The 17,315-nt window shown below is 34.2% G+C and overlaps 1 protein-coding gene across 13 annotated transcripts in view; it reads left to right on the top strand.

The window, feature by feature from the left end:
* DSG1 (desmoglein 1) overlaps positions 1 to 17,315 on the top strand; it is a 125,563-nt gene that overhangs the window by 74,490 nt on the left and 33,758 nt on the right. For all 13 annotated transcript variants that reach the window (XM_082354191.1, XM_082354200.1, XM_082354197.1 and 10 more), the window contains 6 exons: positions 4,283 to 4,449; positions 9,407 to 9,541; positions 9,846 to 10,031; positions 12,190 to 12,449; positions 13,877 to 14,016; positions 16,093 to 16,368. In XM_082354191.1, coding sequence (XP_082210317.1) covers positions 4,283 to 4,449; positions 9,407 to 9,541; positions 9,846 to 10,031; positions 12,190 to 12,449; positions 13,877 to 14,016; positions 16,093 to 16,368 — 1,164 coding nt within the window. The remainder of the gene's footprint in view (positions 1 to 4,282; positions 4,450 to 9,406; positions 9,542 to 9,845; positions 10,032 to 12,189; positions 12,450 to 13,876; positions 14,017 to 16,092; positions 16,369 to 17,315) is intronic.

Here is a 17,315-nt window from a genome sequence, read left to right as displayed (position 1 = left end):
TCTTGTAAGTTCAAATAATTCTTACATTTTAATTCTATTCGTTAAAATACTATACCTACAGTTTAAACTTTTAAAAATGCTGCTATAAGAATGATAAACCATTAGCCAGACTCATCAAGAAAAAAAGGGGGAAGACTCAAATCATCAGAAGTAGGAATGAAAAGGGAGAAGTAACAACTGACACTGCAGAAATACAAAGGATCATGAGAGATTACTACAAGCAACTATAGGCCAATAAAATGGACAACCTGGAAGAAATGGACAAATTCTTCGAAAAGCACAACCTTCCGACACTGAACCAGGAAGAAATAGAAAATATGAACAGACCAACCACAAGCACTGAAATTGAAACTGTGATTAAAAATCTTCCAACAAACAAAAGCCCAGGACCAGATGGCTTCACAGGCGAATTCTATCAAACATTTAGAGAAGAGTTAAGACCTATCCTTCTCAAACTCTTCCAAAATATAGCAGAGAGAGGAAGACTCCCAAACTCATTCTACAAGTCCACCAGCACCCTGATACCAAAACCAGACAAAGATGTCACAAAGAAAGAAAACTACAGGCCAATATCACTGATGAACATAGATGCAAAAATCCTCTACAAAATACTAGCAAACAGAATCCAACAGCACGTTAGAAGGATCATACACCATAATCAAGTGTGATTTATCCCAGGAATGCAAGGATTCTTCAATATATGCAAATCAGTCAATGTGATACACCATATTAACAAATTGAAGGAGAAAAACCATATGATCATCTCAATAGATGCAGAGAAAGCTTTTGACAAAATTCAACACCCATTTATGATAAAAACTCTCCAGAAAGTAGACATAGAGGGAACTTACCTCAACATAATTAAGGCCATATATGACAAACCCACAGCCAACATCGTTCTCATTGGTGAAAAACTGAAACCATTTCAACTAAGATCAGGAACAAGACAAGGTTGCCCACTCTCACCACTATTATTCAACATGGTTTTGGAAGTTTTAGCCACAGCAACCAGAGAAGAAAAAGAAATAAAAGGAATACAAATCGGAAAAGAAGAAGTAAAACTGTCACTGTTTGCAGATGACACGATGCTCTACCTAGAGAATCCTAAAGATGCTACCAGAAAACTACTAGAGCTAATCAACGAATTTTGTAGAGTAGCAGGATACAAAATTAATACACAGAAATCTCTTGCATTCCTATACACTAACAATGAAAGATCAGAAAGAGAAATTAAGGAAACAATCCCATTTACCATTGCAACAAAAAGAATAAAATACCTAGGAATAAACTTACCTAAGGAGGCAAAAGACCTGTATTCAGAAAACTATAAAACACTGATGAAAGAAATCGAAGATAACATAAACAGATGGGGCGATATACCATGCTTCTGGATTGGAAGAATCACTATTGTGAAAATGACTATACTACCCAAAGCAATCTACAGACTCAATGCAATCCCTATCAAACTACCAATGACATTTTTCACAGAACTAGAACAAAAAATTTCACAATTTGTATGGAAACACAAAAGACCCCGAATAGCCAAAACAATCTTGAGAAAGAAAAATGGAGCTGGAGGAATCAGGCTCCTGGACTTCAGACTATACTACAAAGCTACAGTAATCAAGACAGTATGGTACTGGCACCAAAAACAGAAATATAGATCAATGGAACAGGATAGAAAGCCCAGAGATAAACCCACACACATATGATCACCTTATCTTTGATAAAGGAGGCAAGAATATGCAATGGAGCAAAGACAGCCTCTTCAATAAATGGTGCTGGGAAAACTGGACAGCTATGTGGAAAAGAATGAAATTAGAACACTCCATTACACCATACACAATAATAAACTCAAAATGGATTAAAGACCTAAATGTAAATCCAGACACTATAATACTCTTAGAGGAAAACATAGGCAGAACACTCTATGACATAAATTACCGCAAGATCCTTTTTGACCCACGTCCTAGAGAAATGGAAATTAAAACAAAAATAAACAAATGGGACCTAATGAAACTTAAAAGCTTTTGCACAGCAAAGGAAACCATAAACAAGACAAAAAGACAACCCTCAGAATGGGAGAAAATATTTGCTAACAAAGCAACTGACAAAGGATTAATCTCCAAAATATACAAGTAGGTCATGCAGCTCAGTATCAAAAAAACAAGCAACCCAATCCAAAAATGGGCAGAAGACCTAAATAGACATTTCTCCAAAGAAGATATACAGATTGCCAACAAACACATGAAAAGATATTCAACATCACTAATCTTTAGAAAAATGCAAATCAAAACTACAATGAGGTATCACCTCACACCAGTCAGAATGGCCATAATAAAAAATCTACAAATAATAAATGCTGAGAGGGTGTGGAGAAAAGGGAACCCTCTTGCATTGTTGGTGGGAATGTGAACTGATACAACCACTGTGGAGAACAGTATGGAGGTTCCTTAAAAAACTAAAAATAGAACTACCATATGACCCAGCAATCCCACTACTGGGCTTATACCCTGAGAAAACCATAATTCAAAAAGAGACATGTACCACAATGTTCATTGCAGCACTATTTACAATAGCCAGGACATGGAAGCAACCTAAGTGTTCATCGACAGATTAATGGATAAAGAAGATGTGGCACATGGATACAATGGAATATTACTCAACCATAAAAAGAAACAAAACTGAGTTATTTGTAGTGAGGTGGATGGACCTAGAGTCTGTCATACAGAGTGAAGTAAGAAAGAGAAAATCAAATACTGTATGCTAACACATATATACAGAATCTAAAAAAAAAAATTGTTCTGATGAACCTAGGGGCAGGGCAGGAATAAAGACAGATGTAGAGAATGGACTTGAGGACACGGGCAGGGGAAGGGTATGCTGGGACGAAGTGAGAGAACAGCACTGACATATATACACTACCAAATGTAAAATAGATAGCTAGTAGGAAGCAGCTGCATGGCACAGGGAGATCAGCTCGGTGCTTTGCAACCACCTAGAGGGGTGAGATAAGGAGAATGGGAGAGAGACACAAGAGGGAGGGGATATGGGGATATACATATGCATATAGCTGATTCACTTTGTTATACAGCAGAAACTAACACAACACTGTAAAGCAATTATACCCCAATAAAGATGTTAAAAAAAAAAGAATGTTTGTTGTAAAAATTCACAAAATATGAGTAAAAACAGAATAAAAATGCATACTTTGCTCTCCCTAGCACCGTTTTTCAAGGGCAAGTACCATCACTAGTTACTTAGGTACATACTTTCTATAATCATGTAAATATATATAAACATGTTTCCAAAGAAGAAACAAATGTGACCATATTTTACACACTTATCCACAATGTGAGTTTTTACTGAAATATATTTTGAACACATTTCCATATTAGGAAATACATGTTTCTTCATTCCTTTTAACAATTTCATGAGATTTCGTTGTATGAACGCACCATAATTAATGAATTAATTTCCTCTGAAAACATTTTAAAAATGATGCTGAAATGAATACACACACAAAGATTGAGAGAGAGAGAGATGGGAGCTGGTAGTTGGTGTCTACAGACAGGCCAATTGTGCTTGGAACAGAGTTGATTGTAGAGAAGTCTAGTTTATGAATGCTGGCAGCTTTTCACATTCTCCAGTGTTCTTCATCAAAACTGCTAATAAGATTACTGGAAGAAGTGAGGGATAGGACAAAGTATGTAATTAAACAAGCGTCTTTTTAAACCTAGCATTTTACTAGAAACCACGCAAAATACAACAGTAATATATATTTATTGAATGTGCATTATTCAATAGGAACTTCACATAATTTTCTTCATATAGATGTTTAATTCTTTCATGAACTCAATGAGGACGGTACTATTATCATCCCTGTTTATAGATGTGGAAACTGAGGTCAAGATCACATAGCTAGAAAGTGCTATAGTTGGGAATGAATTGGTCTGGCCTTATATCATTTTGTTTCACTATAGCAGCCTTTTAAAAAATGAATTATACTAGAATAAGAAATGGAAAGGCAGAAGAAAATATTTCTTTGTTTTCTAGCTATCAGTAATGTCTAAGGTCCCTGGTAAAATGTGATCTTTTCATCAAGACAAAGGTATAGAAAGGAGCTAAGATACTGGTATGTCGAAGCAGTAGAAAGGGAAAATGGTAGAGTGCCCATTATATGGACCAACTAACCCTAACACCTTGTTGGAAAAACAATATATATTATACTACAACAAAAATGCAAACTGTCCATTTGCAATCAATTTCTCTTGATTTCTAGATACACTGGTGATGATACTCAATGCTACTGATGCAGATGAACCAAATAATTTGAACTCCAAAATAGCCTTCAAGATCGTAAGACAAGAACCTCCTGATGCACCAATGTTTATTATCAACAGATACACTGCAGAAATTCGAACAATGAATAATTTTCTGGACAGAGAGGTAATTTTTTTTCTTTGAGTGAGTTGTAGTCTCAAAGGAACTGATTCTAAAAGCAAGAGTTCTAAGAAAAGAAAAAGAAAAAGAAAACAATACTTTAAAATTTTAATTACATAACATTTTCACATAATGGTAATGACATAAATATCTGTGAGGTGAAAAAAATAGGAATCCCTCAAATAGATTTTATACTCATTTTTCATTTAATCTTACTTAGCATTTGTCTCAATTTAAGAAAACTACATTCTGAGAGTACATAAAAATACACACAAGGTAGAAGCAAAAGCTCTATTTTTTTTTTTTAAAGTATGTCCTATAATGAAATAAATTTAAGAAACAATTGCTATTATGTCTCCCATCTTGGTGAGTCACAATGCGTGTGAACACGGTAGAAGCTCCGAGAATTTTTACAGGCTAAGAAACTTGTTTATCTTTCTTTTTTGTTTTGTTTATTTGTTTGTTTATCTTTCTTTAATCCAGCATATCCTAAGCGCATTTAAGAGAACTCTTTTTTTTTTTTTCTCTTCCTATATCTCACCTACTGACAGCCCACTGAGTACTTTGGGAAATGAATCACAGAATCAGAATGATGGATAAGGATTAAGTAACATCCAGACCAGTCTTTTCATTTACAAATAAAAAAAAAATTACTGATTGTTACCAAATTAGAACCAGTATTGCATGGTTTCTATAATGCCATGTGGTCCCTTGATTTAATTTTAAAATATCAACTTTTTCCATTATGTTTTTTAATGTGGATAGAATATAACTGATGTGCATATATTTTAGGGTTATAAATGAGGAAGTTTTATTTTCTATTTGATATTTAATTAAATTACATTTTAAGTATTATAGTTATTTTAAAATGACATCTCCCTGCTAATGATTCCTAGATTTAAGATAAATCAGATTATTTTAACACTCTTTATTGATCCAAATGCCATCAGTTTCTAGGTTACCATTATGTCCTTTTTTACTTGTTTGAAAATTACCATAAGAAGAAATTGACTATTTAGATATTTCTCTCTCAAACTTTCCTAAAGAGCCCAGTGGGTTTCCTTTAACATGAAAAGAGTTGTAATGGTGAAGAGCTCTAAAAAGTAAAGGAACTCTGCAATCACTGGCAAGCCACCAGAGCAGATATTTTATTCTTTCTAATTTTTATTTTTTATTGGATTATAGTTGATTAACAATGTTGTGTTAGTTTCAGGTGTGCAGCAAAGTGATTCAGTTATACGTATAAATGTATCTATTCTTTTTCAAATTCTTTTCCCATTTAGGTTATTACAGAATATTGAGCAGTGTTTCCTGTGCTATACAGTATGTTCTTGTTGGTTATCTATTTTATTTTTTATTATTTTTTTAACTATTTATTTTTTATTGGAGTATAGTTATTAACAGTGTTGTGATAGCTTCAGGTATATAGCAAGGTGATTCAGTTATACATATACATGTATCTATTCTTTTCCCATTTAGCTTGTTACATAATATTGAGCAGAGTTCCCTGTGCTATACATTAGGTCCTTGTTGGTTATCTATTTTCAACATAGCAGTGTGTACATGTCAATCCCAAGCTAACAGTCTATCCGTCCCCCCACCCTTCCCCACTGGTAACCATAAATTCATTCTCTAAGTCTGTGAGTCTGTTTCCACTTTGTAAATAAGTCCATTTGTATCATTTTTTTTTAAGATTCTGCATATAAGTGATATTATATGATATTGTCTTTCTCTGTCTGACTTACTTCATTTAGTATAATAATCTCCAGGTCCATCCATGTTGCTGCAACTGGCAGTATTTCATTCTTTTTAATGACTAATATCCATTGTATGTATGTACCACATCTTCTTTATCCATTCATCTGTCGATGGACATTTAGGTTGCTTTCATCTATTGTAAACAGCACTGCAATGAACATTGGGGTGCATGTATGCTTTCGAACCATGTTTTTCTCCAGATATATGCCCAGAAGTGGGATTGATGATCATATGGTAGCTCTATTTTTAGTTTCTGAAGGAAACTCCATACTTTTCTCCATAGTGGCTGTACCAATTTACATTCCCACCAACAGTGTAGGAAGGTTCCCTTTACTCCACACCCACTCCAGCATTTACTGTTTGTAGATTTTTCATGATGGCCATTCTGGCTGGTGTGAGGTGATATCTCACTGTAGTTTTGATTTGCCTTTCTCTAATAATTAGTGATGTTGAGCATCTTTTCATGTGCCTTTTGGCAATCTGTATATCTTCTTTGGAGAAATGTCTATTCAGGTCTTCTGCCCATTTTTGGATTGGATTGTTTGTTTTTTTGATATTGAGCTGCATGAGTTGCTTGTATGTTTTGGAGATTAATCCTTTGTCAGTTGCTTCATTTGCAAATATTTTCTCCCATTCTGCGGGTTGCCTTTTCATCTTGTTTATGGTTTCCTTTGCTGTGCAAAAGCTTTTAAGTTTCATTAGATCCCATTTGTTTATTTTTGTTTTTATTTCCATTTCTCTAGGACGTGGGTCAAAAAGGATTTTGCTGTGATTTATGTCATAGAGTGTTCTGCCTATGTTTTCCTCTAAGAGTTTGATGGTGTCTGGCCTTACATTTAGGTCTTTAATCCATTTTGAGTTTATTTTTCTTTATGATGTTAGGGAGTGTTCTAATTTCATTCTTTTACATGTAGGTGACCAGTTTTCCTGGCACCACTTACTGAAGAGGCTGTCTTTTCTCCACTGTATATTCTTGCCTCCTTTATCAAAGATAAGGTGACCATATGTGCGTGAGTTTATCTCTGGGCTTTCTATACTGTTCCATTGATCTGTATTTCTGTTTTTGTGCCAGTACCATACTGTCTTGATTACTGTAGCTTTGTAGTATAGGCTGAAGTCAGGGAGCCTGATTCCTCCAGCTCCGTTTTTCTTTCTCAAGATTGCTTTGGCTATTCGGGATCTTTTGTGTTTCCATACAAATTGTGAAATTTTTTGTTCTAGTTCTGTGAAAAATGTCATTGGTAGCTTGATAAGGATTGCATTGAATCTGTAGATTGCTTTGGGTAGTATAGTCATTTTCACAATGTTGATTCTTCCAATCCAAGAACATGGTATATCTCTCCATCTGTTTGTATCATCTTTAATTTCTTTCATCAGTGTCTTATAGTTTTCTGCATACAAGTCTTTTGTCTCCCTAGGTAGGTTTATTCCTAGGTATTTTATTCTTTTTGTTGCAATGGTAAATGGGAGTGTTTTCTTAATTTCACTTTCAGACTTTTCATCATTAGTGTATAGGAATACAAGAGATTTCTGTGCATTAATTTTGTATCCTGCTACTTTACCAAATTCATTGATTAGCTCTAGTAGTTTTCTGGTAGCATTTTTAGGATTCTCTATGTATAGTATCATGTCACCTGCAAACAGTGACAGCTTTACTTCTTCTTTTCCGATTTGTATTCCTTTTATTTCTTTTTCTTCTCTGATTGCTGTGGCTAAAACTTCCAAAACTATGTTGAATAATAGTGGTGAGAGTGGGCAACCTTGTCTTGTTCCTGATCTTAGTTGAAATGGTTGCAGTTTTTCACCATTGAGGATGATGTTGGCTGTGGGTTTGTCATATATGGCCTTTATTATGTTGAGGTAGTTTCCCTCTATGCTCACTTTCTGGGGAGTTTTTATCATAAATGGACGTTGAATTTTGCCAAAAGCTTTTTCTGCATCTATTAAGATGATTATATGGTTTTTCTCCTTCAATTTTTGATGTGGTGTATCACACTGATTGATTTCAGATATTGAAAAATCCTTGCATCCCTGGGACAAATCCCACTTGATCACGGTGTATGATCCTTTTAATGTATTGTTGGATTCTGTTTGCTAGTATTTTGTTGAGGATTTTTGCATCTATGTTCATCAGTGATAGTGGCCTGTAGTTTTCTTTTTTTGTGGTATCTTTGTCTGATTTTGGTATCAGGGTGATGGTGGCCTCATAGAATGAATTTGGGAGTATTCCTTCCTCTGCAGTTTTTTGGAATAGTTTCAGAAGAAGAAATCCGTGTTAACTCTTCTCTAAATGTTTGATAGAATTTGCCTGCGAAGCCATCTGGTCCTAGACTTTTGTTTGTTGGGAGTTTTTTAGTCACAGTTTCAATTTTAGTACTTGTGATTGGTCTGTTCATATTTTCTATTTCTTCCTGGTTCAGTCTTGGTAGATTGTACCTTTCTAAGAATTTGTCCATTTCTTCCAGGTTGTCCATTTTATTGGCATACAGTTGCTTGTAGTAGTCTCTAATGATCCTTTGTATTTCTGTGGTGTCCTTTATAGCGTCTCCTTTTCCATTTCCAATCTTATTGATTTGAGCCCTCTCCCTTTTTTTCAGAGCAGATATTCTTAACCTGGCATTTGTGGAGAGCCCTCAGGACGTCTCTAACTATGAATTCTCTAAAATTATATCCACAACTTTGAGTGAGGATGCATATATGCATGTGTCTGGGAAAGACTTCATGGCTTTTACCAGCTTCTAAAAATTTAAGCACCTTTGTGTAGATTCAAGAAAACAGATCATCAATAACTGTACTGCCACCCCCCAAAAATGCAAACCATTTGCTATCTCTTTATTCTTCAGGGGTTGATAATTTGGGGTACAGAATTTTAATTCCATAAATTCTTGGTAAACCTTAATCTCTCCCCTCCTGATCATTTTGTTCTGCTTCACCCTTTACAAACTTTTGCAACATATAATAAGGAATGATGTCTTTTAAAATTTTTGCTTCTTTTACATGATGCTGGATAAGAATTTTTGGGAATTGAAGTGGCAACTTCATATTGATTCATGTGAGATTTGTGAATTTTCAGTATTCTGTGTTACCTCTATCTTCATCATAGATTTATGTAAACGTTGATACAACATTTTAAAAGATCTTTGTATAAGACAAAATAAAAACTGTCTACATCAACTGTGGTATTGTTTGTTGTGCATATTTTTAGCAATATGGCCAGTACTCTCTATTTGTAAGAGGCTCAGACCGAGATGGTAGGGCAGATGGAATGGCAGCAGAGTGTGAATGCAGCATTAAAATCCTCGATGTCAATGATAACATCCCATACATGGAACAGTCATCAGTAAGTATTAGTCCTTGAATTTAACAACAACTTTAGGTTCATTACCTTTTCAAATTTGTTCAAACAATTCTATTTGTATATGTACATGTTATCTTTAGTCACACACAACCCAAATGTACACAAATATTTCATCTCATGTTTGTTTATATAATACATATGAAAAAACCCCTATTTGAACAATGAAAATTGAGACCACATAGATCTCTTTTCTATATCATGAATAACTATAAACATTCTATATAAAACTAATATAGTTCTATTTCTCACATAGTTTGTGCTAAAATTTTTTTACTTCTTGTTTCAGTATTCCATAAGTATTGAAGAAAATGCTCTAAATTCAAATTTGCTCCAGATTAGAATAATTGATTTGGATGAGGAGTTCTCAGCTAACTGGATGGCAGTCATTTTCTTTATCTCTGGAAATGAGGGAAATTGGTTTGATATAGAAATGAATGAAAGAACAAATGTGGGAACTTTAAAGGTTATTAAGGTATGGAATAATTATCCTAAATATTTTGTTTTCTTGGTTTTTTTCAAAGTGTTAATCTTAAAATGATGTCAACATTTCACAAACTTGAGTGGGTGAAAGAATAAAAATTAATGTTTTAGAATTATACATGATATAGAGCTTTTTTATAGAGAGTTTTTCTGCTTATATAATTTCGTAAAGACAGGCATTGAACTTTTTACTTGAAACTCTTTTCTATCAATACAATATTCCCTCACAGATCATACATTTTTAAACACAAATCTTATTTTATGCTTACAACAAAGTACGATTAATCCTTTAGGTTTGTTTTACACATTTGAAGAATATTTTTTGAAGCAGATTAATCATTGCCTAAAAAAAAGGTGTCCCTGTCAACACTGTACATCAATTATTATTCATTAATAACATTCATCACATAAACTAAAAGTTGTTAGTTCATCCAGTGTGTTTCCACAGAATTAAAATTAAATAACTGTAATTGTAGGATTATCACATTCTCATCTCACTTCTGCAGCTGACCCAGGCTTATTACAGACATAAGTATACTAGAGACTTGTTCCAAGTCATAGAGATTTGGTCCAAGTCAACACAGTTCTCCTGTGTCCCCTCTACATTACTGATCCACCACATTTACCTGCAGTAGAATTTTCTCTGAGATTCGAGGGGGAAAAATGTCTGACTCCTAGGGAGCTGATAGTGAAGATTTCACCCTGGGCTACAAGACTTGTCAGTCTATTTTTTAAAATCTGCAATAGCTGTGCATGGATTGTACGTGATGCATGCAATATGTATTCCTCATGGTAAAATGTAATCCCTTTTTAACTGTTTTCTTCCTTCAGAATTGCTCTGGGAAATAAACTCCTAAGGAATTCTGTCCCTATAGGAATGTGTGATCATTTGTCTCATATGTCTTCATAAAGTGTCACCATGCCTACAGCTTCCATTCACTGAGGCAGTGTGCGGATGATTTAGTTTATTCTCTACAGCATCCCTGTAAAATAGATTATATGCCCACATTACAAATAAATACATTGAGGTTCAGAGAGAGTTTGTAACCTGCTCAGTTCTCATCACTAGTAAGTGGGACAGCTGACATTCAAACCTAGGCTTCTCTAGCTATTAAGTTCACATTCTTTCCACTACACTATCTAGGTTTCCCTGCTGGGGAAACTGAGTCCTAATCTATTTCACCCCAAACTATGATATTACTTTAGAAAATTAATTCATCTATCTGGCCTCAACATCTCTGTCTGTAAAATGGGAATTATGTTGATTTTTCTCCCAGACATGACATCATATATTAATTCTTTTGTTAGGATTATATATATATATGTAATACGTGTGTGTGATGTATATGTATACATAATTTTATAGCCATTCTTGGAGTTGCAAATAAAGCTAATATTAGAGCAAAGACTGAAAATTTTAGCTAAGTAGAGAGCTCAGTGTGTGAATCGATGGTCATCTAAACTACTGTTATGTGAAAATTTTAAAAAATATGGTTGGTATTTATAGGCAAAATGCATAGTTGTGGATTTTATGAGTAGTGGATTTTGACACCGTCTTTCATAATGAAAATGACTACTTGATAATTTTATAATATAAAGTGAATTTTTCCAGGATATGTTGAATAAAATATGGATTTCTTTTTATTATTTATATACTACATTCTATTATTTGATTTATTGAAAGAAGTCACATATACATAGTAAAATTTCTTGTAAATAGTTCTTTATGGATAAAATCAGTCAAATGATTGAACCTACGATATACTTGGCCCATTCTTCCTAATAAATAGAGCTATTTTCTGAGAAACCTGAAATGATAGCATCTAACATAAGCTCTCTTTGCACTACAAAATGCATGGATTTGACCACCTGTATTATTTTAAGTTTTTTAATTTGGTGGACAATTGGAACTCATACATTTTCAACTTTTTCAACAAAGGATCGAAGACAATTGGACTTTTTCTTACTGTATTTTCATGTGTTTGTATTGAATTGAATATAAAGTAAGAATAGAGTGTGTATTTATATGTATTTATATTTAATTAAAGAAAAAGATGTAAGAATTTTTTTGCCTATTATCAAAGAATTTCTCTTTCCTCTAGAATGTTTTTTCCCCTTAGAGTAAAACTATTTCACTCTGTATTTTCTAGCCCCTAGATTATGAAGCTATGAAGAATCTGCAACTTAGTCTTGGTGTTAGAAATAAAGCTGAATTTCATCAATCAATTATGTCTCGATATAAACTCACAGCAACTGCAGTCTCTGTGACTGTGTTAAATGTAGTTGAAGGCTCAGTGTTCCGTCCAGGTTCAAAGACATTCATAGTAACTAGTGAGATGGGACAAAACTATCAATTGGGAGACTTTACAGCTACTGATCTGGACACAGGTCTACTTTCAACCACTGTTAGGTAAGACTGACATTTTCCAACTAATTTTCATCACATATTGAACTTAAGTAAATATGTTCTTTTTAGAAATTTGAAGTATCTGAATTAAAATATTTGTCACTATTTTTGAAATTCAATCATAAAACGTACTAATTGGGGAATTGTTACCTAATTTAGACTGTTTAACTTAAGAAAATATATAATTTGTGCAAAATGTAAGATGGAAAAATGTGAAGGTTTAAAATGTGAAAATATTGTATCTGGAAAGTTTGACGCTCCTGTGTTTATATATTTTATTGACCAGTTAGCTGATTACTACATATCATGGTTATTCCCCTTGGAAGATTTGATGGATTGATTTTCCCATTGCAAATTTGCCCAGATTGAAATCAATTAGATTTAGTTAATGCATTTCAGTTACTTTCTCTCTTTAATCAGCACGTAATATTGGTCAACAATCACCTTGATATGAAAAATTGGTTACATTAAGGAAAAATTAAGCTGTGTAGTTTTTTTTTAACTCTACGTATCCGAGTGTTTCTACTTGATCATGAAAAATCTGTGTGTATATGTGCACAGGTATTTTGCAAATGTGCTTGTGATCAGGAATAATGGTGGAGTGGAAAGACCTCACAAATGAGTTTTAAAAGTTCTTTCTCTGTGTTCCTCTCACTCCATGTGAGTATTTCAGTTATAGCTCTTATCACACTGCACCGCCATTACTGATAAGCTCTCTTGTACTCCACAGATGTGAGTTCACTGAGGGAAGACCACACCCCTATCTGACTCCTTATCAAGTTCTATTTCCTGAGTTTAGCACAATGCCTGACACAGAGAGTTATCTAACCAATGTTTGTCTAACGAACATGTAAATGAGAAGGAAAACTTCGAAGTCAAAGATGAGAAGAGAAAGAGAATAGAGAATAGGATAGAGGCACAAGACAAGGACAGAGTTTGGAATCCACAAGAAGTCCTGTATATTCACTGAGTATATGAGATGGGGAGTGGAAATAGGGAAGGGATGAAAGCCAAGCTGCTGAAGAAGTAACTTCTTTGGTAAAAGAATAGTTTAGAATTAGCAGCAGCCCAAGAAGTCCCAGCATCTGGGCTGTCCAGGGCAGTTCTGATGCTACCAAAATCAAATGAAAATGAGACTGCAGGTATCAGAGGTTTATTCGTACATCTAAGTGGGCTAGGTGTAATAGACATTCCATTACAAGTGGCTGCTCAGTAATTCTTTTTTCTTAGATTTAAATCTTCATCCATTTCTGAATGTCCTCAAACAACTGGAACTGCCCCCCCCAAAATAAAGTCTCCAATAATTGAAAATTATATCCAGGAGTTACAACTACTGGCTGGAAACATGGTTTAAAATCAAAATCTCTCCTTCTCTCCCCCCTGCCTTTAGATAGCTAACATTAATTTGTACCATTGTCTTTCAAATACAGATATGTAATGGGAAGTAATCCATCTGGCCTAATCACTATTGACTCAAAAACAGGCGTAATTATTTTGAGAAATAAAGTTACTGTTCAACAATATGAAATACTTAAGGGAAAATACCAAGGAACAATTCTATCTATAGATGGTAAGAAATCAATTTAATTTTTTCCCGTCTACTGGAAGTTATATATACATTCAGAAACTAAAATTTTAATTACTGTCTTTTGAAGTAACCCTTTTTCCAACAAAAGTTATCATACTGGGTATTATACAATCAAATCCTGAATGATACAAGAGACATTATAATTTAGGGTTTAGACCGTGAGCTCTAGAATTAGACTGGATTGGTATCTCGTAACATCACTTACTAGCTCCAAGATTTTAGAGAAGTTATTTAACCCATTTATCCCTCAGTTTTCTCTTCCATAAAATGGGCCAATAACATTATGGATTTAGAAGTACTTAAGGAGTTACTACATGTAAAGCACTAGACGAGTGCTGACATTCAATAAATGTTAGTCCATATTAATGTCAGTAATTGAAAATTTTTAATTGTACTGTAAAATTATTTTCAAACGGACCTAAAGCCAAGCTAACTTAACTTTACGTGATCCTTGGAAAGTTCATGTACAATTTTGTGTAAACAATTCGGAATTAGCATGCTTATATTACTTTTCAAAACCAACAAACTTAAATTAGGCTAATCACTAGGAGGGAAGTTCCTCGAGGCTAATTCTAAGCAATATTTGCTACTTCACTTTCTCTTCCTCCCTTCTTCCTCCTTCTCTCCCTTTCTTCCTCTTTTTCTTTCAATTGTCCTAAAAAGGGATTGACAATTTCCACTTGCTTCACAAGTTTAAAAGAAAGAAAACAGCATTTCTTTAAAGTCATTCAACAACTCAGAATTTTTACCAAATTATGCTGGTCTTTTCCACAATCAGTCAAAATAAATGTAGTTTTAAAAATGTTTATCACAAATCGAAATGTTTATTCCATCTACATATAAAGTTTATTTCAGTGCTGAAATTGTCTTAAGCAGTTGCTAGTTTACTCCTTTTCTTACATCCAACATCAAGCTTAATTGGACACATGAAAGAGAAATTGGAACTTTAATTTACTAAACTGTAGGCTGATGGCAAATAGGGAGCATTCCCTTTGTCATTAAAAAATACCACCTTCTGGGGGTAAACAGTAGATCCGATGATAATAATAAAAATAAAAAAAAACAGTAACAGTACAATAGAATTGTTGTATTCCAACAAAACAGTAACAATAGAATCAGCATAGCTGGGCTGAAAGGGCATGGGCTTTGATATCAGATAGACTGTATGTAAACCTATCTCTGTTATGTACTTCCAGGGATATCTTTATTCATTTATCCAGAAACTAAGTATCGAATTCTAACCAAACGTCAGCCATTGTGCCAGATTCTAGAGTGACATCGATGGACAAAGTCTGACAATGGCGCTTACATCTATATAATAGAAATAATAATAACAATAATAGTAACTTGCTGAAGCCAACAGCAAGTGTGGAACCATTAAGTTGAAACAAATCACAAATGTCTCTCCTCCTGTGTTTAGTCAACAAACACAATAATTTACTGAAACTTTGAAGGATAAGAAAAAAGCAAATTTGGAATATCTGCTTGTGAAACAAAAGTGCTTCATTTTATTGATATGAAGATTCCCCTCCCCCAATAGTGCCAAATTCCCTCTCCTATGAGTTGTTTGAACTGTTGGTTGTGAGTTTGAGGATATGCTACTTTATCAGTAGGAGATTTTTATACAAATGACTGACCAATCTGCCCAAAGTCTGTTGGTTTTGTCAGCCCATAAAAGAAAAAAAGACAAGAACTGAAGATGAAAGACAGTAAAACAGCAAACAAAATCTAGTCTAATGCATGGAGAAGTGTGCAACACATGGTCTAGAAATGTCTCCACAGTGGCTTATGACACACTGCTGACCAATACATAATGTGGTGTTTACTGTGTATGTTTCTCAGCACATAGGACAGTTTTTCTCAAGCACTAATATTTATTCATAATGGTTTGATTTAAAAACTGAGTCACAGACAAGAGACAATATGCAGAGTTACTGAATTGGTGGGAATAAAGACATTGAAATAAGTACTGATGCAAAGAGAAAATAATTTTGTATTGTCCAACAATTATTACGCTAAATGTATAAAATATTTCTTTCATTTTAAACCTTGTTACAGATACTCTTCAAAGAACTTCTACTGGTACAATTATTATTAAACTTGAAGGTAGTCCCTGGAACGGTGATGAACCTTCTAATAACAATACCAGTACTAGCACAAATGGCCTTATTTCCTCAGATGTTACCACTAATGCCTACAAAAACGGTGGCATGGTTAGCACAAATACTTTTGATGTAGATCACTCCACTACTTTTAAGCTAAAAGACAATGATAATGTACATTTTGGTGCTGCTGGCATTGGACTACTCATCATGGGATTCTTGGTCCTAGGATGTAAGTACTTTAACAGTCCCGTTTTTATGTGTCCCCTAAAAAATTGTGGAGAGGAAATAAGTTTTCTGATCATTTGATGAAATATATTTTACAAATTCTTATTTTGTGCAATTATCAAGAAATTTCTATGTTTGGTGTTGGGTTTATGACACGAAAAAAAAAATCAAACAACTTGACCCCTTAGAGTGTAGTGGAGGATAAAAACTTTTTTGCTTTGAATCTCAATGTAATAGGAAAGTACCATAACAGACAGGTTCAAATTGCTATTTGAGTGAAGAAGACAGTCAGAAACAACTGACTGAAACAATCAGAAAAGGCTACATAGAGAAAGTAAACTCTGGGTTGGGTTTTAACAGATGAATAGGAGCTAGCCTAGTGGACAAGAAAAAGGGAACACAATACAAGAAGAAAAAAAAATCCATGTGCAAAATCCCAAAAGAATGAGAGTGCAAGTAACTGAAATAAACGACTCCAGCATAGAAGAAATAAAGGATGTGCTTGATAGCATGGTGAGAGTTGAGACTAGAAAGATAGGCAAGGGCTAGACCTTGAAGGGATTTCATGCTGTGCTAAAGCTGCACAGCCTAAGGAAAGGAGAGCCAAATAGATGAAGAATTAAACTCCAGCTGCTAAATTCAATTGTCTGAGTCCTTCAAAGGTTACCCAAGTTTTCTGAGCCTTGCCTTCGCCATCCGTGAAATAATAAAACTTACTTCACAACAATACTTAGATAATGAAAAGGAAGTACCACGCATGGAAGCATTTAGAGATAGACCATATTGTATGGTCACTAGAGTGGACCTAGTCAAGGATCTAGACATGAGGGTATAATATCCAATGGATTCTTCAGGTGGTCTTTAACATTGCCTTGGATGATGATAGAAATTAGAGTGGCGATGAGCCAGACGCTACAGTCTCTGAGGAATATTTTTCTTTTAATATTTTCC

Source organism: Balaenoptera borealis, assembly GCF_965194805.1.
Source record: "Balaenoptera borealis genome assembly, chromosome: 14".
Classification (NCBI taxonomy): Eukaryota; Metazoa; Chordata; class Mammalia; order Artiodactyla; family Balaenopteridae; genus Balaenoptera; species Balaenoptera borealis.
Note: the sequence above shows the minus strand (reverse complement) of the source record. Positions and strands in the feature narration are given on the sequence as shown.